This window comes from Hydractinia symbiolongicarpus, chromosome 3 (assembly GCF_029227915.1).
Source record: "Hydractinia symbiolongicarpus strain clone_291-10 chromosome 3, HSymV2.1, whole genome shotgun sequence".
Classification (NCBI taxonomy): Eukaryota; Metazoa; Cnidaria; class Hydrozoa; order Anthoathecata; family Hydractiniidae; genus Hydractinia; species Hydractinia symbiolongicarpus.
The window spans coordinates 10,729,671-10,752,382 of record NC_079877.1 but is presented as its reverse complement, the minus strand read 5'-3'; the positions used below and the strand labels follow the sequence as shown (position 1 = coordinate 10,752,382).

Genomic DNA, 22,712 nt, shown 5'->3' with positions numbered 1-22,712 from the left:
GTTTGAATCAATAAATCGCTCCTGTTTATTCTTTTAAATCCTTTTACTTTTAAAACTAAAACGTTTGTCCTTACACCAGTTATTGAGAACTGACAATTTTTTACTCTTATACTCGTTCTCGCGTATTATTCTAGACTGATAAAAGTTGAGGAAAACGCGTATCTACGTGGTGCGTAATACCTCCCTTTCCTATGATCACACCTGATCACATTTTAGATGGCCTGTCATAGACCTGCGTATGTAGTTAATAGATAACCCTAGGGGGGCTTTCTGTCCCATCGTGGTCTTCAATCGATAAAACAATTTCCAAAATTATTCCTTTGTTACTACAAAACCACCCTCATCCTCAGGGTTCTTGCCTTCTTGATATGAGAGATCACCTTCTCTCATATCAAAAAGACAAACAACCTTGGGGACAAAGGTGTCCTCAAAACGGCTTTGATAAACTCTTGTAAGAAATCCTCTTTTAGAATTCTCAATCGTCTCCAGTAGAGTCTTTCTCAAAAACGGCAATTTTTCTCAAATTTGGAAATCCAAATAGCTACGTTTTCTGTAAAAATATTCGGCTCCCAAAGAAACTAAACCAATAAGTTGTTACACTTCTGACCAAATTCTGCAAGCATTAGTTTGAACACTTTATTTTAGAATGTTTGTCTTTAAGATACCTAAGTATCAACTACACATGGTCAGCCAAAACATAATCCTAGTGGAGAAACCATGCACAAAAAAATCCTTGAGAAGCCTGTAAATTAGATTGATTTTGTCTTTTATTAAAAAATCTCTGAAAGAGATCATTAAATATATCTGACAAAAAATACGACTTTTTGAAACCAAAAATATGACAATATTATATCTTATCTTACCACTTTTAAGTTTAATGGAATAAGAAACGCGCATTATTAAATTGGTTAAATTTCATACAATAAAATGAAGGGATAGTAATGAAAAGCATCTTTATTTAGAAAAAAAACGTCTGAAAATGTCGATAAAATCGCAATAATTTATGCCGCAAAATCATTTTTTTTCACCTTCAAATCGCAAAACTATATATCACAATAATCTTCGTTTAAGGTATATCTTTCGCCGTTAATAAATATAAAATGAAAAACAAAGTCATATGTCTCCCACTGCTACCTATCTTGAATAAAAAGAGTTTCTTGTTTGTGCAGGCCTGCCTTTTTCAACGTCAGTTCCGAATCAAGCTCCGATATGTTTTGACGTGGAAATGATTTTATTAACTCGTATTTTTTGTTTGGCCAACCAAGTCGAGTCACTTCCTCCGAAAGTTCCTGAAAAAAGACAATGCAAACAGGTTAGCTGTAAAACTAAGAAACCAGGCCGTGTTGAGTATGCCTCGCTTACTACAACTTAAAGGTCACGTGGCGCATTCAGTGGCTCAGTCTATTGTGTTGTCAGAATGTCTCGAGTTCATTAAGACAAAAAAATCATTTTGAAGACTATAATTTAAAAAAAAAAAGAAGATAAGCGATTGTACGGAAAAAACTTTAAAATTGGAATAGTTTCTGAAAAAGAGTTCTCAAATTGCTTATGCGTCACGCAGGCTGTAAGCAACTTCAGTAACCTACAAATACCTAATACAAATTTACCTTCAACGTGTTGTCATAATTCAGTGTTATCTGTTTTCTTCCATTATCCGGCAACCGTAACAATATACGAACTAACATAGAAAAGAAAACGTTAGAAAAAAAATGTTGCTGCTAAAACACAAGCCGAATAATTTAAAGTTACCTTTTTCAGCGGTTTCAGCATCACTCTTAGACGATACCGCTGACAAGTTAGAGTCTTCATTTAAATATTCGTCAACTGGCGGACGAGACTCCTAACAAAAAGGAAAACTTCTACAAAAGCGTCGTATATGAGACAAAATAATAGGCAGTTACCTCTTTGTATATGTTAACATACAAGGCATTTTCAAATGCCTCCGCACACATACCTTTGAATTCGTTTTCTCACGTACAAACTTAAGGTACGTCTTGCAACCCTGTTTCTTAAAAAAAGCAAGTTGTGAGATTTACCGTTTTGTCCAAGAAAACAACCTAACCCGCGTGCGGAGGTTGCGGGAAAGGATAACAGATTGTTCGTTGTTTTTAGTTTTTTTAATACCTTGAAATCAGAATACCTTATTGAAATGATTTCTCGTACACACCGCTTTAAGAAACACTTAGAGGATAGTAGTAATTCATCATTTCATCATCCTCACATTTACGTATGAAGAAATAATTCTAGTGATACATCATCCGCCCAACCGCTAAATAAAATACACTTTACTTAACATACCAGGGAGGGAGTTTCTTCAGCTGTGATTTCGCCATTTGTACATTTCGAATCTACAAAAAATAGCAAAGCGGTAACAACATTCACTGAAAACCAGAAGTTCAATTCCACCTAAAGACGTTACGTACCTTCGCTTTCCGTTTTCCGTTTTTTTGAATCGGGCGGAATTTCGTCATCGCTGAACAGCGCGTCACTATCGCCATCACTGCCGGCTGAGACGGTATTTTTTTCGGACGTCGACGTCTCGTGTAGGGAGGCTTTTATGGCGGCGTTAAGTTGTTCGTCTTCGTCGCAATCGATGATGCAAGATGTCTACATATAAAAAAAGATACACAAATGTAAACTAATATGAATATAGAGAAAAAAAACCGTGACATAAAATTTTTTCAATACCATATTTAAATTCATGATGTGACTCAGAAATTTAATATAGGGGCCGCAAATCCCAAATAGGAATTTCATTAAGATGTTATGAAAAATGATAAAAAATTTATTTCTTCTTAATTTTTATGAAATGGGTTTAAGTCCGATATTTTGGAAAACTGATGTAGTGCATTGGAAAATTCAGGATAAATCTCAGTTGGGAAATAGCCGTTGAACAGCTACTGAGAACGCTGGATAACAACCTGGGAACCTAACAACAATTAAAAATATCACATATATTGATCAACAACTAAAATTGATTAAAAAAAGTTATAAGAATACGTATCTGGAATGACCTTAGTGATTTAAAAGAAAAGGATAAATCATATTTTTTATTACTTACCGAATTACTAGATTCACGCTTTCTTCTCTCGTGTTCGAAGCTTTGATTTAAATTTGGATGTTCAGATAAAAACATGGTAGCTGCAAAAACAAAACGGCTTGTTAAAATTAATTGCAACGTGTAACCCTATTAACAACGGGCTTTGTTGGGATGGTGTAGCACCAGCGGGGCGGGGGTATGAATCCCTAACTCTTCATGCTTTAGTTATGGAGCTTGACAAATGTCTTTATACAAAACTCAATCCAGGTGAAATAACAATTTGATGACATCATGAATCATAAATAACGTCACATATATCAAAAATAGGCCATTTTCCCAATTTTAAAATATAATTTATTTTTTTGTGTGTTACTAATGATATGATGGCCCCAATTCAATGTAGATTTGAAGACCGAATGCAAAAAATCGGTTTCGTATATTAGAAGTCTACAAAACACTGTTTTATTCCAGTGGGAAAAATATAGACCCGTTCTTTCAGGAAAATTGATGCTAACTTCATTAAACTTGGTACATCTATAGATTATTGTAAAGATGGCGTCATTGAGATGGTAACACCTAGGGAACTTTTATATAGTAAATATAATATTTTTCAATTATTTATTTAATTAATAAATAAATATATACTTCAGGAGAATTAACTTTTGCGATAAAGTTTTTTGAGAAATTTTCGGGGATTCGAGTTTCGTATAACTCGCGGGGGTAAATTTTTTCATGAATATATTTTTAGAACGTAATTTTTTTAAAGAAATAAATAGAATTCCTCCTAGATTTTTTTCTCATAACCTATAAATTCATACTAATAGCCATTCTGTGTTCTTTTTTTGTCTATCAGGATGAGTGCGCATATAGAGAACTTTGTCAACATTTACAACTCATACCTTGCTACCGTGATGTCAAAATGGGGGCAACAAAAAATCGTTTACCGTTAACCTTTAGTAAAATAGCGGTGAACAAAGTTCTGTTTCCCTCAATGACAAAACGTCGTGGCCTGAATATCTGGTGTAAATTTCCGCGTTTTGCGACTTCAACAACAAAACTTGAAAGTTAATGATAAATTTTCAGATCCTATTTTGACTGAAAGTTTTCATGTGGTTTTTTCGTATAAATAAATCTTTTATCCACGAAAGCTTCTTTTAAAGTAACTGATCACTTGCAATACCATTTCGTGGCTGTTTTTAAAATACGCTCCAAAAAGGCTTAATTACAAGACCTAATAAAAAGTCATTTTCAACTACCACTTTTATCATCACTTTTAATCAACAATATTTAAAGATAGACCATTACTACAATACTCAACTTCCTTGTTTCAGCCTTAATTACAAATTAATAAGATTTCACTAACATACCTAATTCAGCAAATTGATCTGCCGAAGGTTTCATTCCAAGATTTTCCCAAACTACCATTCTTTCACCTAGACACAACAGTTTAAATATCATTTCAAACTATTTATCCTCACTCTATGTAATTTTTCACATTCAAATGTGAACCTATGGCGTGGAATCAACAAGACATTTTGAAAATAAAATTCTACTTAAAAAAACAGCAATTATTTTACAAAATAAAAAACAACATTTCATACCAGTTCGTGGATCGATTATAGAAATATGTGGGTGATTATTTACAGGATAAAAAGTGGAATAGTGGAGACCTGCATCACTGTCGTACGCTTGCTAAACAAATGTAAACATGAATACATGATTTTTCTTCTAAAGAAACAATGTTGGGGTGAGAATAAAAAAAGTAGACAAGTTTCCTACTTGCCACAGCACGAAGTTTTCGTTGATAATCTCTCTCACAATTTTATGAGACCACACATCGCGATTAAGAATCTGGCAGGGAAATTCTACTGAATTTTGAATGTTCACCAGCAACCATTTACTCTTGTGTTTACTCGCATCACGAGCCTAAAAAAACGAAAAAATAAATAGACTTTGATGCACCTTCACCTCCAACAAACAGCCTTGACAGAAGAGCATTTCCAACTCCGATTTCTACGTAAAATGTAAAAAAAAATTCTTTTTTAAATTACTTAAAGCTTATCTCCCAGGAAAAACAGGTTAATTTCACATGAATGAGTTTGGAAAGTTGTCTAAGGAGTTGTATTTTTAAAAATCTAAATTGGTTGTGAATATTTTTTTAGATCCAACCAATAATTGGGTAAGAGAGTGTAGAGACTTGATAACTCCGAGGACAAAGCAGCTTTGTCCCCGGTAACAATCGAACCCTGGTAAGTTATTACAGGGGTTCGATTCCTCTTGACAGCGATTCAACATGGGCGAGTGAGTGTTACCATAGCCCCGGGTTAACCCAAGACATGAGAGGGAAATTGGGAAGATGGCACACTGTGTGGGCCGTTGGATGTTGCCGGGAGTTGTCTAGTAGAGCGCGAGCCCTACTAATTAAGTCTGCGTAGCTTAAAATGAGCATTAAATACTCTAGGACTCTTCATCTACGCCATGGCCCCTCCTGGAAATAATAGACAGGTTATATCCCTCGATATTTGTGAGGCTAGCCATGTAAAATATGCACATCTATATCTATCTGCCTTAATACAGCTTTCGGACGAATGTTCTCGTGATGTAATACTGTACCAAAGAAAAAACACGTTTAATAAAGTTTAAAAATCTTTTTAAATGGGGAAAGAGAAATCAAATATGTTTAGTAATAATAATCGAAAAAATTGTATATCGTATTAAAAAGAAGTCCAGAAGTTTTGTCTCCCAAACGACACAGCAGGCAATAATTTAGCCCTGCCCTCGGTTTTGTGAGAAGAGATGTTCTGCGAAGACTCAAACAATTGAGTCTCCTGTACAGTTTTGCTTCATGTTAAGCTGTACCAGTGAAAAGCATTTTCGAAGCATGCCACTGGCAACTTCTGCGATATACAACCTAATGATGCCCTAACCTAATGAGTTCATCTCGAAACATAAAAAGCCAGTAACAAACTAGAGCTCATTTTATTACTTTCATCCTTTTCCTTCATGTTTTTCTTTCATATTTTGCTGTGGCAGTAGAAAATAGTTAATTATTAATAACGTGAGCACTTTTTCTGCACATTTCAGGTTCGTATTATTGAAGTGTCTAAAGTCTTTTTGGCACGTGATTGAAAACGCTGCTCCATTATTGAAGGAGCGTGCGGAGGTGCGGGGGCGCGATCGCGCACCTCAAAAGACCAGGACTTAAGTTCAGAGGTACACTGAGAAAGACTTGGTAGGTTTAAAACTAACACAGTCTAGATCATCAGATTGTAAGATGGTCATTAATATACCCCATCTAACCAATGCTAGCATCAGACGTTAGGCCTAGAATAACGATGATGAACTGACTCTATTTTTTTAAATTAAAAAAAGATTGTGCAAAGAAATAAAAATGAGACATAGAATTGAGAATTGCTCTCCATTTCTTCTATTTATCTTTTTTTTGTTAAGAGGCTTTTATGTCTTCCCTATGTTTACGCTAGTATTTTTTTCTGTGCGCTGATCCTATATTGTCTTTATAATTATTTTTATTTTGTTGATTGACCAACCCAAAAGAATTATTTTGCTGCCCTTAGAACTAATCAAATTGTCTTCACCTTGGACTAGCTTGGAGTGAGGTGTTCTATTAACAGTCTTGCAAAACATTATAACAAATCTTTTTGCTACGTTTTGAACATTTTGAATAAATTCTAATAGTTAATCTACTATGTTAGAAGACCCGTATACGTCTGTCTGTCTGTCTGTCTGTCTGTCTGTCTGTCTGTCTGTCTGTCTGTCTGTCTGTCTGTCTGTCTGTCTGTCTGTCTGTCTGTCTGTCTGTCTGTCTGTCTGTCTGTCTGTCTGTCTGTCTGTCTGTCTGTCTGTCTGTCTGTCTGTCTGTCTGTCTGTCTGTCATGCAGAATGGTAACTTAGCTGCACAAGTAGCGAGACGCACGCAATGCGTTATAAAAAGGACGGGCGAACCCGTGGGTTTTTCCACGGGTTAACGACTAGTTATAATAATTATGCTTGATAGCAGCAAATTTACCATCAATAAAGATTTACGAATTGCAAGAATAAAATACATTAAAATACATAGAGAACTTTCAAAAGGATTGCATATAAAATCAACTTGTTTTAATCCACGGAGGTAAACTCAAGCTACTCACAGATTGAAAATCTCCTTCATGTAAAATATCAACTGGAGGTCGAAATAGTTCGTGCAATCTTTTCTTTTTTCTGTTACGTGATGATTTATTTGAAAGCATCTGAGAATATTCCTCTAAATAAAAAAAACAATTTTTGTTAAGTCATTACCTAAAGGAGAGTGGTTGCTTTAAATAAAGCTTCTGCAGTCATGGTAAAATTATTTTTTTAGCCTCATTTTCAAATACGCTTGGTTTCAGCACAGCGATATTTTTTTTAAATACTTTTAAACACTATTTCTACTAGGCACTGCCCTCATTTTTTGATAGTTTTTTTGTATACTATTTGGACAAGTCACTACATGTTTGTGGGATTTTGTACCGTTAAAATTATTATCAAAACAAATTGTTGCATTTATAGGTATAAAATTATTAAATTTAACCATCCAGAAGGAGTTCTAACAATGTCATAAGTAATATAACCCATTTTCAGACATATTTGACTACTTACCTGTAAAGATTTATAGTTTTAGTACTTATACTTCAAAAAAATGGGATGGAAAGGAGGGGGGGGAAGACTCCGTATCGCACTCCTTCCTAATTTTGAACAGCCCTAAAAGGCCTAGTAGAATAAGATAAGTCCTGTTACTCACCAAAATTTAACTATGTCAATGTATAATATCCTTATCACAATATAACGTTACTAAGAAGGTGCAAAACATTTTTGGAAGAATAACAACATATAAATACCAGTTTCTTTTTTAAAGTCTCTACAATTATCAAATATTGAGTTTGTTGTTCCTTGACGGTGCTGACGTGGATTGTATGGCAAGGCTAAATATCAGCAAACATAAAGATTCATATAGCATAGTAATATTTATCTGTAGTACTTTTAGTAGGCTTTCTACAGGACTGTGGTTTCTTTTAGCAGAGGGTTAATTTTCCAAATTTGACTAAAAGCTTTTCCAAAACAGGTAAAAATATGTAATTAAATTATAATAAATATAACTATTTAATCTAAAGAGACATACCATGATATTTGTCATCAACTAATATTGCTTGTTGTTGTGGAATTGGTGCTCTCACATCATCCTCACTATAACAAATGATTTTTAATGTTATGGTGGAGGATATGAAAATATACTTAGCACCAACCAACTTGAGGATTATTACAGATTTTTAACATTTCTAACCAAAATTGATAACATTTTTTTCGTTTCAAGGTTATAAAATTTTACTAATTAATTAGGCTGCATGCCGATTTTGCTCATCCGCATAAATTATATAGCATATTAAACACATAAATACCACAAATAATTGCAGACTAATTTAAAAATACATCAACATTTATGTTGGCTAATCACCAGTTTTAAATATTTACTTAATCTTTTTAACAATTTTTTATGTACTAGGTCCCTAAATGTTGAAAGACTAACAGGTTCTCGCCTATTCTTGAAAGTGACAATTCCTAAGAATTTTTTTGAAAAGTTAGTGCATGAGAAAATACTCTTTTTATTTCCGAGCACAAATTCCTAAATGACAGACATGACGGATTTTGGAAATTCTTTTCCACAGAAACTGAAGCAGTCTGATTTTTTGAACTGATTTTATTCCTACTGAGCTCAACCAACAAGAATTTGTTTGCACTGTGCTCATTGACCTTAAGTTAAGAAAAAAATAATCAACTGCATGGGTATTTTTTTGAAGAGGAGCAAAAAAAGTTAAATATCTTCAGGTAATATTTAATCAAAAAATGTAATAATTAGTAACATCAATAGAAAAATCCTTATTTCTAAAATTAGAACTATTGCATCTTGCTTAACACTTCACACTAAAAAACCTATAAATTAGTGCACTTGTCATGTTGCACTTGTCATGCTCTTCAGCATGGGACAAAAAAAAATTATGCACTCAAAATTTCTTTAGGAAAAAAACTGCCACAATCACCAAAGAAGAGAACATGTAGCAAAATCACCGCTGCAAAAAGAATGATATTTCCAGCACCCTGGGTTCAAAAGATATGGAAACAATACGCCTTTTCGGAGTTAGCGGAGTGGTGCAAGTTGGACTTTGAACCCTGCGTTCTCGGTAACAAAGCATACAAGAAGTGTCAAAAAGAAGAGCCTTTTTTGAGGAATTTATTGCCTATCTTGGCACGTATTTGTTTACATTTGGGACCAGTATTAAATCCTAAACCCCTGACCTCGTGTCGTGTTGTAATTCGCAAATTTTTAGTAAACCTGGGATTTTGAATGTTTTGGAACATTATATAATTTTGCTACAAAACAAGGTTTAAGAGGCTTAAAATATAATGCTGATATGTAAAAAATAAGGAAAACTATCTCAAAAAACTATAAATCTCTTAAAAGAGCCTCTTCATTTTAGCAAGGTCAAAGTCTAAATTGCTCCACTTGTAGGGAAATTAAATATGGCTGCCCCAATCCGAAATGGGGTATGGTTCAACATAGCAATAGTCTATTTAAGCTGTACTGCATCCTAGTTAGGATGTCAGGATCTCTGGGGTGCTACGAGGAAACTAATGTATATACTGAAGATGTTTATATGCACATAAATATTGGATCTGTTCAGCTAAATCGCTAGATGCTAAAATTTAGTTAAATGCATGTTTTCGACGATCAAAGTTTTGTTCATCTTAACAGAGTATAACATACATCCTAATTAAGCAGACGTCTAAACTAAGCTGTAAAGCTTAATTAAGAGGGTTTCTCTGACAGTAAGGGATCTCTTCCCGATCGGGTAAGTGTCCCCCGATTGAGTAAACCACTCGATTGAGTGAGTCGCCACTGACGACAATTTTTCACAACCACGCGAATGAGTGAGTCATAACTGTCAGATATGATAAAATGACTTAATGTAAAAAAAAATCATATTGCACTTTTTGCCAGCAGCTTGCCCTTCTAAAAAACAATTTTAAGCAAGAAAAATACTCACTCGATTCAGGTAAGTCTCTCCTGATCGGGCGGTTGGGCACTCACTCGATCAGGTGATTTACACCGATCGGAGGACAGTCACTCGGTCAGGGAAAGATCCTGTACTGCCTGGCTGTTCTATACTTAGCTGCCTTGGTGAACACGGAATTTGGAAAAAAAGGTTTCCTGTTGCAAAAGTGTGGAATATTCCGTAATGGAAGTCTGCTTTCTTTCTAAGAATTAACTTTTATGGAAAACATGTTAGTTGAAGGACGTGAACATAAAAGTTATATAACCATATTCTTGATGATCGCCTCATAGTAAATTAGCTTTTTATTGTTAAAAGACAAAAATAAGTATCTAACCTTGCGTTTAAGTTAGTTTCACTTTTTGCAGAAGAGCTTGTCCTGGAGGAAGATGTTGTGCTCACTGCTGCTGATGCTGATGATGAAGTAGTGCTTTTAAGGTTCGAAGTATATCTTTTAGAGCTGATAGCAGGCGAACCTTCTAGATACATATTTATAGCTGACTCTAAATTTCCTTCAAATGCCTCAAGCATACTTTTGGCAACGGTTTCGTCAGTACCAGTAACATTCATATATTGTTCAATTAATTTTTTGTCAAGCACGTTGTTCCGCGCCATCTTGTTTTGTTTTTCTTTAGACTGTATTCATGTAAAAATCACATGAATTTATTGTGAGCCGTGATAGGAATGCCTTAAATATAGTGAGAATGGTCTGCACACCTCTGCCCTCCTTCTTCTCGCTGAAATAACTCAACAACAGTATTCAACGGTGTCTGAGAGAAGTGCATGAAAGTAATGTTTAAATCCGTAAAAAATGTTTAAATACGTAAAAAAATGTTTAAAGATCTTGCCGGTGGTAATGAGATGTTTGTGTCGTTGCAGGTGATACGTCTGTGGGTTTCGCATTTAAATCAAAGAATCGATGCTTGGTGGTCCCCATTTCAGCGTACAAAATGGGGATTACATCATATTTTGAATGTATGGAGTTTAATCAAGGGTGAATTCAAATGACCTTGTTTATAAAGATTGTGCGTGCTTCTGTTTCTCGGATATTGTCAGGAAATAGCTTCTGGAATTTCAAAACTAAAGAAACTGCCCTTATTTAAGAAAGTCAAGAAGCAGCGATGCCCATTCGAAAGGTCCAATTCTTTTTCCTTCTTTCCAACAATTTGATTTACAGATCAATCCTTTCCGATAGACCTTGGTCATCTAAACATCATCAAATATTACATCGATAAAATCACTTGTATAGAAGTTGATAACGAATAAACTAACTATTTCGCAGTCGTTTGTGGCAAGTTATCTCCCTTTGTCTCCAGGAGAAGTAGTAGGGAGTGATTATAATCAGGTTTTCGCTCCTTTCACACCTTTACCCCCAAAAACCCCGCTTTCACCATTTCCACCACCACCTCCATCCCAAAACAAGTAAAAACTAAATCATTTGCTGATTTCAACACAAAATAATATTAAATACCAATAACCAACACGAAGGACGAGAGAACAGACAGCTTGTGCTTTTGGAGATGCCTAGCTGTTCATTACCGGGAAGAGCGAAAGCAGTGCGAAAAGTTCCTCACAAGGCCAGCTCTCAAATTGGCTCGTGAATACTACGAGGAACCCAAGTTAAAGAGGGAAGAGGTACGTGCCACGAGGCTCGTGGATTTGGAGGGCATCGCTAAAAAATTCAAAATTTATATCAAAGTCTTTGAACCAAAAACAAACACCGATAAGGCCCCATGGCGACTCGTATACGGACAAGGCCAACACAAAAAATACTTAGACACGATCAATATTGGTATGTTGGAAGGTCATTGTTTTTATATCAAGAAAATGGAGGTACTAACTCAGCATTGGGAATGCGAGGTTTGTACACAAAGATTCAACAGATCAAAGAACCTCACACGACATAAACAGAATGAATGTGAAGGTATCAAGACCAAGATTATTTACAGAGGTGAAAAGATTGAACGGATGCAGAGTAGCTCGGAGAGGGTATTCTACCGCGATAAAGGTTTCAGTTACGCGGGTTGTCAATGGATTGAGGCCATGTCAGAGCAAACAGGCCGACATATACATCATGCGCTTTGTGGACATGGGGGAGAACGTGTGATACGCGACGGTAGTAAGGAAGTTTATAGGGTAGATGGGTATGATCCTCACACAAAAACAGTATATGAATACCACGGCTGTAAATGGCATGGAAGCCCATGTCAACCACAGCGAACCAACGCAGATAAAAATAATTTCAATCGTACCAAATTCAAAGAGGACCACATTCGGAATTTAGGCTACAACCTGGTTACTACATGGGAGTGAGAAAACCCTCCCAAGGCTAAGAGGGTATTAAAAAAAAGAATTTGGAGGATATCCCCACTTCATCTTTTTTGATTTCGAGGCTCTCCTGGCACCATTGAACCAGCAGCAAACGCCTGATTTAACATATATCTCCAAGCATATACCCGTCAGCATAGCAATACACGATAGCCTACAAGAACATCCTACCTTCATCATGAATGAAGATCCAAAGGTGCTTGTGCAAATATTTGTTGAGAAACTGGAGCAGAGACAAATAAGGATTGTCCAAGAAGTCGAACTAATATATCCCAAGCCGGATGATTTCGATATGCTCCCGGAACAAACTCAAAATGCTTGGCATGAATGGGTAAATCAAGTGACGGTGATAGGTTTCAATAGTGGCAAGTACGATATCAACATGATAAAGCGGTATTTTGTCGAACGAATTGCGGATGATGATAATATCAAAGTGGCGAAAAAATACAACGATTACATGTTTCTAACCACCTCGAGATTCAAATTTATCGATATTAAGAATTTCCTCGCACCAGGCTTGAGTTATGAAAAATGGTGCAAATCGCCGGATTGCAATCTCGAGAAGCTCGTGTTCCCGTACGAGTGGTTGTCCTGCTACGAAAAGTTAAACCATGTTGGCCCAGTCGATCATGAGGCGTTTTATAGCACACTCAGTGGTAAAAATACACTATCACCCGAAGATTACCAGACGTTCAGAAATGAGTTTTTTAAAAGAGAATGCGTCACGATGCTGGATTAGTTAGCCGAATACAATATGGCTGACGTTGTCTCATTTATCGAGGCCGTCGACAAGACCCGCAACACTTATTATGAGGATGAAATTGACATTTTGAAAGATGCTGTTAGCATCCCGGGTGTTTCGATGCGGTATGTACTCAACAAATCATTGCGGTTGAACCCGGATATAAAGCTTTATGCTCCGGGTGATCCCTGTAAGCATAAATGTGAGGCTCGTTGTACCAAAGCCTTATGCAAAGCATGCAAGGAGGTTCAAAAAGATTGTAAATATTGTACAAAGAACGAGGCGTATGAGCTCCTGCAAACAGGGATGGTAGGTGGTCCAGCGATCGTATTTTGCAGGTACCACGAGAGGGATGTGACGGGTATTCGCTCACATATTTATACTGCGCTAAACAAGTGCAAAACCATACTGGGCTATGATGCGAACATGCTCTACCCAAGTACTTTGATGCAGGACTTCCCTTGTGGGAAAGAAAAGCTGATAAAAATGGCAGACCCTGCTGAAAAAATAGATGATCTGGTGGGAGACATTCTTGATGGATCGCTATTCGGGTTTGCCCAAGTTGATATTGAAGTACCTACCGAGCTGTACGACAAATTCAGCGAGATGTCCCCGTTATTTGTAGTCAGGGAGATCCCTGACAATCAAATCCCTCAGCATATGCACGAGTATTTAAACAAGACAAGGCGAAAACGTATTCCGGGTACTAGGAAGCTCCTAGGGGTGATGAAAGCGGAGAAGACCCTGCTGTGTACAGACCTAATCAAGTGGTATCTTAATCATGGGTTGAAGATTACGGCTTGCTATCCAATACTTAAATACTCAAGGGGTAAACCATTCGCGTGGTTCCCGGAAGAAAACGCGGATGCGCGTCGTCAAGCTGATAAGAACCCTGATAAACGTATTGCGGGCGATACAGCAAAATTGAAAGGGAACTCGTTCTACGGGAAGATGATATAGGATTTGGCGAGACATAACAATACCACTTTTACAAAGGATGAAAAGGTAGTAGATGCCGCTATGAGAAGCCCTTACTTGGAGGATCTTGAAGAGATTGGAGAGGCATACGAAGTAAGGCGGCTTAAACAAGGCGTTTCCATTAATAGGGCGTACCAATGCGGTATATATGTATATCAATTGGCCAAGCTGCGGATGCTAGAATTTTACTATAATTTTCTCGACAAATACGTAGATCGACGAGACTTTGAATATGTGTATATGGATACCGATTGTCCTTATTTTGCAATCTCTGGCGATAATCTACGTGATGTTATTCATCCCGAATTAATCGAGCAGTACGATAAGGATGTGGCTCATTGGCTCGTTACCGACAAGCATTCAAGCAGAACAGGAGGGTTATTTAAAGAAGAATTCATCGGATCCAAGATGATAGCGCTAACAGCCAAGTGTTATTTCGTTGAAGGTAAAGATGGCACCAAGTTTTCGTGTAAAGGTATGTCCAAAAGGCAGAATGAAGTGACATGGTTGAGATATATGGGAGCACTGAAGGGAGAGCTGGATACCGCTAAAAATGTGGGCTTCCGCGTATATAATCAGGGGATGGTGACGTATCAGCAAAATAAGCTGGGTCTATCGGCGTTCTATGATAAGAGTGTTGTACATGAGGATGGTGTTCATACAAAGCCGTTAGAATTATAAGTGATGACTCTTGTCCCAAAGTTTGTATATACTGATAGTATATACAACAAAAAAAATGGAGGATACTAAATGCTGTTCAAACTGTAAAAAACCTTAATCTTTTGATAATTTTAAGATTAAGGAGGACGGACAACGGACAAAACAATGTATCAAATGCTTCGATAGTCATAATGCATCAAAGCAACGTACCAAATGCCCGCATAAAAAAGAGAGATCACACTGCAAGGAATGTGATTTTCCTGGGTATCAGCATAACCTTATTCTAAATAGGATTCGCGCTGCTCTAAACAATGACACTGAGATAGAATCCACAGAGTACCTAGGGTGCGGTATCTGCACATTTATTGGGCATATCCAAGCTCAATTTAGAGATGGGATGTGCTGGGGAAACCGAGTTTAATGGGAGTTCGATCATAAGGTGCCGGTTAAATATCAAGAAAATGGTGTTCCACCTAGTATAGAGACTCAACTCGCGCGGTTACATTATACGAACATGCAGCCGCAGAAGGGTTGCCGCGCCATTAAAAATTAGTTCGACCTTTATCTAAGGGTGTTGTGAGACACTACCTTTACACAAAGCTGGAAATAAAAATGGAGGTATTGCTATTAATCGCAGTGCTACTACCTTATGTCTTTATCATCCTCGGTTATTTGAAATATAGGCGAGTATTAATAAAGATGTCTGAATTAGCTGATATTTTTGATGTTGTAGATACACCAGCAGAGACCGTTGAACAAAAAATAGACAAACGTCAAACATTGAAAGATATACGAAAGACCTAGCCACATTTACTGCTTAAAAAATATACTGAGGCATTCCTGGACAAAGCATCACCCGAGGTCATCGAGAAAATATACAATGACTGTACAGAACGCAAGTTGGTGGAAAAAGGGCAGGAGACTGCCTTAGCTCTCAGTACCCATGCAATAAGTATGTATACTAAAGCCATCGGCAATATTGTATCTTTAGATGATCCCGAGGCCATACGCCAGGATCTAGAGGGGGACCCTATTATAAAAGAATCCATGGCTGATCTTGGAATCCTCGTCTATACGGCATTCGGGAAATTTTTAGCGCCTTTTTCAGTTGCAGCGCACACGATAAATCATACCCAGCTCTCAAAGTCCATTGAAGAGAAGAGAGAGATTGATGAGGAGCAACAAAAAGATGAGCAGCGCGTGTAGTATTATTATCAACCAACAACAAACAGAGACCGTCGAAAAAATTGTTGAAGTGCACAAAAAGCACCCGGGAAGGGTTGCACAAGGTCACAGACTAGCTGCACTGATGAGGGAGAGGAAGCTCGGAATAGCTCCACCCAAGAAAGAATCCATGACGTTTAGAGAGTTCCTGCGATACTTTAAGAGAGATTTAAACACTCCTGAAGCCATACTAACGGGGATAATAGAGACCATGGAGATCCTAGAGGAACAGGGTCTATCCCTCGTTCTTAATGTAAAAAAGAAGTGATTTGTTACAGGTCTTACGGCCTATAATAAATGAGTGAAGATAAAACTACCCAAGTAATCACCAAGAAAAACGAAGGACGTGTTGCTGCTGGTAAGAGACTTGCGGAATGGAATCGCAAGAACAAGGCCGACTTGAAAAAGAACATGGGTAAAGGTACTTTGCAGGAGGGTCAGGAACCTCAGACAAGTACTTCCAAGTCCCTGGGCAGTAAAGTATACATTGGTGGAAGCCTGGCCACTATAATAATTTTCGTGGTAGGTGCCTACTATTTTTTCCGTAAGAGACCCGCAGGTACCCAGCTTCCACCAGCGGTTCAGCAAAAACCTTCAAAGCCCGACCTTGATGTTTTTCATATGCGATAATCATATAATAAAGCATGAGGAGTAAAGAATATCAGAAAAAGGTTATAGATTCTTTATGGGAGTCTGTTAGACTGGTATCATATACCATCGTATTGGCATTAGGTGCCAAAAAGGCGCTGGGTGTTTCTAGACCAGGTGCAAAAATGGACATGGAGGATGGATTAAAGCTCGCTGGATATATGACTGGTGCGATCTTGTTCGATGACTATGCGATAAAGCAAGGCTGGTACAAGCGTTCAATGATGCCACCTAAGTAAGCACCCCACAAGTTTCATGTATACCCCAGGTATACATGAAGAATAAATGCTAGATATCGTTAGAGATCCATGCACAACAATATTTACAGGGCCTACCTCGTGCGGTAAAACTCAAAGAGTTCTGGGCCTGCTTGAAAACGAGTATCGAGGACATCAATTGAGCAAGTCCCCCGCTACGGGGGACTTGAGAAAATGGCCCTCGAACTCGAGAAAAGACGACATTTACATCCACGAGGAGGGTATGTACGAGTTGGTATTTGGAAGCCAACAGCCTAAAGCGAAAAGCTTCTGAAAATATTGTTGCAATCCAATGTTCCCAACAATCTGTGAGCAACTAAACCGTCAAGCCGTCGAAGAGAGAGATATTGCCCTGGAAATACTCAGCGATGACCTGAAGGATAGGGACGTAACTATCGCAAACCTTGAGGAGGATCTTCATGAGAGAGAACACCAGCTTGATCTCCGAACCTTGGAAAATGCGGAGCTTCGTGATCGGTACGTTCCCAATGGTTATCCATACGGTAATGTGATATGTATTATTGACAAGAACTATCCTAATGAATGTGGTAAAAAGGGCCTACATCCCCACTATATTATTCGTTGTCAGCGCAGATTTCTAAACGATCAGCTCCGTACATTGTGGGATATATATCCCAATATGATCGAGAGACATCCAATGATATCAGCATGACATAATATGGTTTTTATAGCTCTTGTGAGGCACAAAAATCGAGAAATTTACCATTCTCACATGCTCGGGAGGTAGTTCTACATCCTCTGGTATTAGCATTAATTCTTCCGCCACAAAGCTTCGATCAGGCCCATCTGCCAAGTAGTATAATAACCTCGTACCTTTCACTATATGATCGATTCTATACATCTTTTTGCTCCAAATGGCATCCGTTGCGCGTCGTCTTACATCCCCATGTTCTTCCCCAGGCTGCAGCAAGTACAAATAGAGCCCGTCGTCCGGCAGATATTTCTCATCGGGATATTCCTCGCTTTTAACGAGGGGTACGTCATTAAGCTTGATCGCTTTCGAGGGCTTTATATCTATCATAGCCGTCTTTTCACGATATTGTATAGGTGCTTAACCTATTAATGTACTACTGGTTTCGTCACTGACCAATTCTTGCGCGTTTGAGGCTTCAAGAGCCTTTCCGCTAGCACTTTATTATACGACTCCACGAACGCTGTGAACGTATGGTGATACATCGTGGCTGCCCGCTTGATCTCGACACCTTTGGATTCTAGCAACTTTGTCACGTCCGATTTAAACTCACTACCGTTGTCACATTGGAATATACTCGGATAACGCAAAGGTCCGGCTTTGTATATATCTTTGAGCATGTCCGCTACCTCGCGGACCTTTTTCGTTCTCAGGGGCCTCGCTACCTTGTATCGTGAGGCTACGTCAATACCCGTGAGTATATGTTTATAGGTGTTGCCATATACTTTACCATGTGGCATGTAGAGCAAGTCAAACTTGTGGATCTCATTAGGTGTTGTAACTGTGAAATGCGGGTAATCAATGCGCTTAGGCCCTTTGATATGCCTTAACCAGAGCAACTGACGACAAAGCCAATGTATAATTTTCTTTTTCGAAGAGGTATTTTTCAACGAGCAATTTGATGGCTTTTCGTCCAGTCCATAGATTTTCTGGTTGGTAATATATATGGCTTAGTTTTTCCGTTTCTTCTGGAGTAATGATATGCTTTGACATTTATTAGATATCAAAAACGATTACATATATTTGTATGCTACGAACCCCAAAAGGGCTAATGAGCTAATTATAAGCGTCAACTCACCGTCTTGTTGCTGTTTGCTGGGTATGTAAAAATCAGAGAGCTTTGGAGCTTTCTCGATCGTTGCGATATAGTACTGTCTCATATTTTCGTCGAGCTCTTTGAGACTTTGCCCTACCTCCCGCTGTTCCTCCCGACGTCGGTTATACCAGTCCATTTTTGCTTGACGATCCCGCACCCACTGCGCCTGAGCGGCTTGTAATTTCTCCACCGCTAAATCATGCCGCTTCCTTTTTGCTTCACCGTGGCTACTTAATTTTAAAAATAGGTAATTGCTTCCTGAGAACGCGAGAGCTTTGATTATTGCTCCACCAGCGAGTACCATAATGCTTGCCATTTATTTATTTATTTTGACCCAAGGCCTACAAAAACAATTTTTAATGCTCTTAATATTCTACTGAATGAAAACGACCGTCGAGGATATTCAATTGCGCGTCCATCAAGAGATGCACATAGTATCTAGTATCACCTGTACCGTCGGCTTTTTTCGTGATGTGGAGGGTTATGCTGTCACTGAGCCTTTCTAGGGGGCGCCCACTTCCATGCAGAGTGTGATCAGGACTGCTACGAAAGTCAATGAACAAAGCGTACCTTCAGTGAAAAACTGAAGTATATCGAGTATCTGGACATCATGGCACCTGCCAATTCTTCGTTTGTCACTTTATCAAACTCTAAGCAGATATTGCTGATCTTGTAGGAGGAATCCGCGGCCTTTGCCGCTGTGCTTCCAGATGCCGGGGTACCAGAGTCCTTTATCACGTCACCGTACGGTGCAAAATGGATGACAAACTGTGGGCGATCATGAAATGCCGCCTGGTAAAAGGGGAGCTTCCTCGTCAATTCAAAAAGCCTCCCAAAGGGAATGGCGAAAGTATTACCATACGCTGCTACTATCGCTTTTTCTTCGTCATTTCCTACATGGTCGGTGGCTTTGACTTGCAGAGCTCTGATAGTCCCATCTTTAGGATTTATCCCCTCCAGGATCAGTGTGTTGTCGCGCTCAAACTTTGGCAGCCACAAATCCCTATACGTCGCCAGTATGTTAAAATTTTGTATGTTTTGTATTTTGTTAGCATTCAGCGTAATCCGTAAGCCCCGTACCAGAGCTTTGCCTATATTGCTGACAATGGTTCGTTTGCCATTAGTTCCATTCAGCTCTAGGTCGAACAGCAACTTGATTGAGCCGGGGTAAATCACGTCGTTTTGACCAAGGTTGGGTATCTCTACATAGAGATCTTCATTTGGACCTATGGTGCTTGCTATATGCGATACTTTCACCCTTTGTTTTTTTCCTTTCATGCCATACATCGTTTTTACCTCCTTATTGGGATTTAGCTTATTTCCAAAAACAGACATCTTTATTTATCGCTATAAATAAAGATGTCTGTTTTTGGAAATATGCATGGGTTGAAATAAAATGCCAAATAATCCGGGACTTTACGCTAGAGGAAGACATTCCATACGAACCTGAGAAGTTTCGTAGCGAGAGTGAGATCCTTCGACCCGAGAATATTCCTGGGTCCACCCCAACACCAGAAGAGCAGGGTCAATCGTCTAGCGGAGATATCACAGCTTACGCAAGGGGAGAGTTGGTCAAATCGAAAATAGACGATCTTTATGATCTCCTAAGTGAGGAGCTCGGTCAACCACTCGCGAGACATTATGATGACTTTACAATAGAAGGTAATCAGCTTACATATGATGGTGTAGAGCTCACAAAAAGGAGAGCTCAGGAGCATTGTTCAGATACGGAGAAGGTTGGGGATGAATCGCATTCGTGCCTTAGGTTTTGCCAATTATGTTACACCCAACAAGGGCAGTATAGCAGCAGCCCAAAATCTCATGGATAATAGTGATACCGTCGCGAATAACACGGGTGACATCGAAATGTTGCCGCTACTCGAAAACGTGCTCGATGACACGAGGAGCCTTATGAAAGATACTTCCTTTACAGAATCATTAGACGAACGCGAAAGACGGAGGCTTCATTTCTATGTTAGAAGACTCAAGGGCGACTTAAATAATGTGAAAAGTAAGATGATCTACTACGATGGCGAGCTTTCCAATGCAAATGACAAGATCAGGAGGCTTGGGGCGAAGAAGGCTGGGTTCGACGTATCAGAGGAGCAACAAAAAAATTGGGATAAGGACCTCGATAAGGCCAAGGAAGATCATGAAAAGCTAAAGGATGAACGAAAGGCGATAATAGAAGAATATGGTCTCTGAAAGATCCATAGTCAGCTGAAGGCGATTAAGGAGACCCTTATGAAGATAGCTGGAGATGATATATCCCTACGTAAGAAGCTAAGCATTCTCTTTAAAGAGCAGGGGATCACTATTGCTAGTATCGTATCAGCTGTTGGTCTACTTACATCCACCTTGGTCCTAGCACTCAGGGGAGGTAGTGGGGAAGCAGCAGATGCAGGAGGAAGTGGTGGTACCAAAGGTTTCGTGCAAAAACAATTGGAAAGACTGAAAACCAAAATTCCTTAAATATCTAGCAGGGAAGGCAGGTGGTGCTTTGCTGGGCATTATTGGCACCATCGTATCATTCTTCTTCCGGGTAGCCGCTAAAGTCGTGGAATATATGACGAGACATCTGTATTTGGCCATTGCGGGAGCTGTAGGTATTGTTGTTGTGTATGCAAGTAACAGAAGGAGTGGGAAGAGATCGTAGATTATTCTGGTAAACCACCTAACTTACCAGATCTTAATGTTTCATCCATATATAGGTGATAATTAGCAATATCCCCACAGTGATAATGGTAACCTTAGTTTCCTCGTGAACAACAGCTTCCTCGGAGAATGGTGGAGGGAGGGGTATGTCATGTACCTGCTTCCTTGGTATGGCAACAGCATGCAGAGCGTTAATATTGGGATTGATACCAATCTTGAAATGGTCCTGACTGATCAGGATCTTGTTGTTAAAAACTTGCACATTTCCATTTTTAAAAGAAAGAAAGATGCGACAACTGTATATTACTAATATCGAAAAGCCTACGATTTTTTTTACGAGGATAGCCCTGAAATCCATCAGCACTCGACCTACATGGTTGAACCTCTACAGCAATAACGAGCTTACTATCCGTAAGGTAGGACCTAATCAGACAGTTACTAGAATTGAAATCATGAACGGTCTGTATAAGATTGAAGATATTGCGGCCATCGTCAATACCCAGGCACAGGGCAAAGTGCAGCTTTTTGTGCTTAAAAATGGACTATGCAGGCTCCGGGTCAATGACAGGTACACGGTGGTGATTCATCGACAACTGCAAGAGCTCTTGGGTCTACCCTACGATCCTAGTAAAAAATATTATATGAAGGGTGATTACGCTTCATTCTACAAAACTGATGTATACCAGCGACTGAGACTTGTTTGCCCTCAGCTAGACGAGGATGATTGCTTGCTGGATGGTAAAAAATCCAGGATATTGGCCATGCTTCCCACCAAAGAGAACACATGGGGAGACATATTAACTTTGACTTTTGATAACCCCGTATACCTCCGTTTGAAGGGCTAGACGGAACACCTAGATCTCATGTTGACAGGCGAGTATCACCACGATAAGAATGTTTCGTTCGTTGGAATTAATATACACTTGTTGATAGAATAAATGGCAGATGTTATGGAACTATATCTTAGTTTACCGCCAAGTGCACCGGATCAAGAAAATGAGGAGCATGTGTATCGATTAAAGAAAATAGAGGAAATAGAACAGTTTCTGCGAAGCGAAGTTAAGCAACGTGAAAAACTCGCTAAAAAATTTGGAATGCATGGAACCTGGATACACTACATGGATCATGGATTACTCGCAATAAGTGTGATCACTAGCAGTGTTGGTATTGCAAGCATGTTGAGTGGTATTGGAGTCCCATTAGCGGTAGCGATGGGTGGTATCTCCATAGCCGGTATTAGATGGTATTAGGACAAACAGCTTTAAAACAAGGTGGGAAGAAATTGAACTA

General features: G+C 38.6%; 1 protein-coding gene across 1 annotated transcript; it reads right to left on the bottom strand.

Moving 5' to 3' along the window:
* Positions 1-939: 939 nt before the first annotated feature.
* On the bottom strand, positions 940-10,774 carry LOC130635665 (UBX domain-containing protein 7-like). The gene is made up of 13 exons (XM_057445077.1): positions 10,460-10,774; positions 8,196-8,260; positions 7,915-7,998; positions 7,189-7,301; positions 4,820-4,966; positions 4,642-4,732; positions 4,408-4,473; positions 3,062-3,141; positions 2,424-2,607; positions 2,299-2,348; positions 1,750-1,840; positions 1,608-1,678; positions 940-1,289 (listed from the first exon to the last, which is right to left on the bottom strand). Exons 1-13 carry the CDS (start codon positions 10,735-10,737, stop codon positions 1,131-1,133), a joined length of 1,479 nt encoding a protein of 492 aa, XP_057301060.1. The 5' UTR covers positions 10,738-10,774; the 3' UTR covers positions 940-1,130.
* Positions 10,775-22,712: the final 11,938 nt, after the last annotated feature.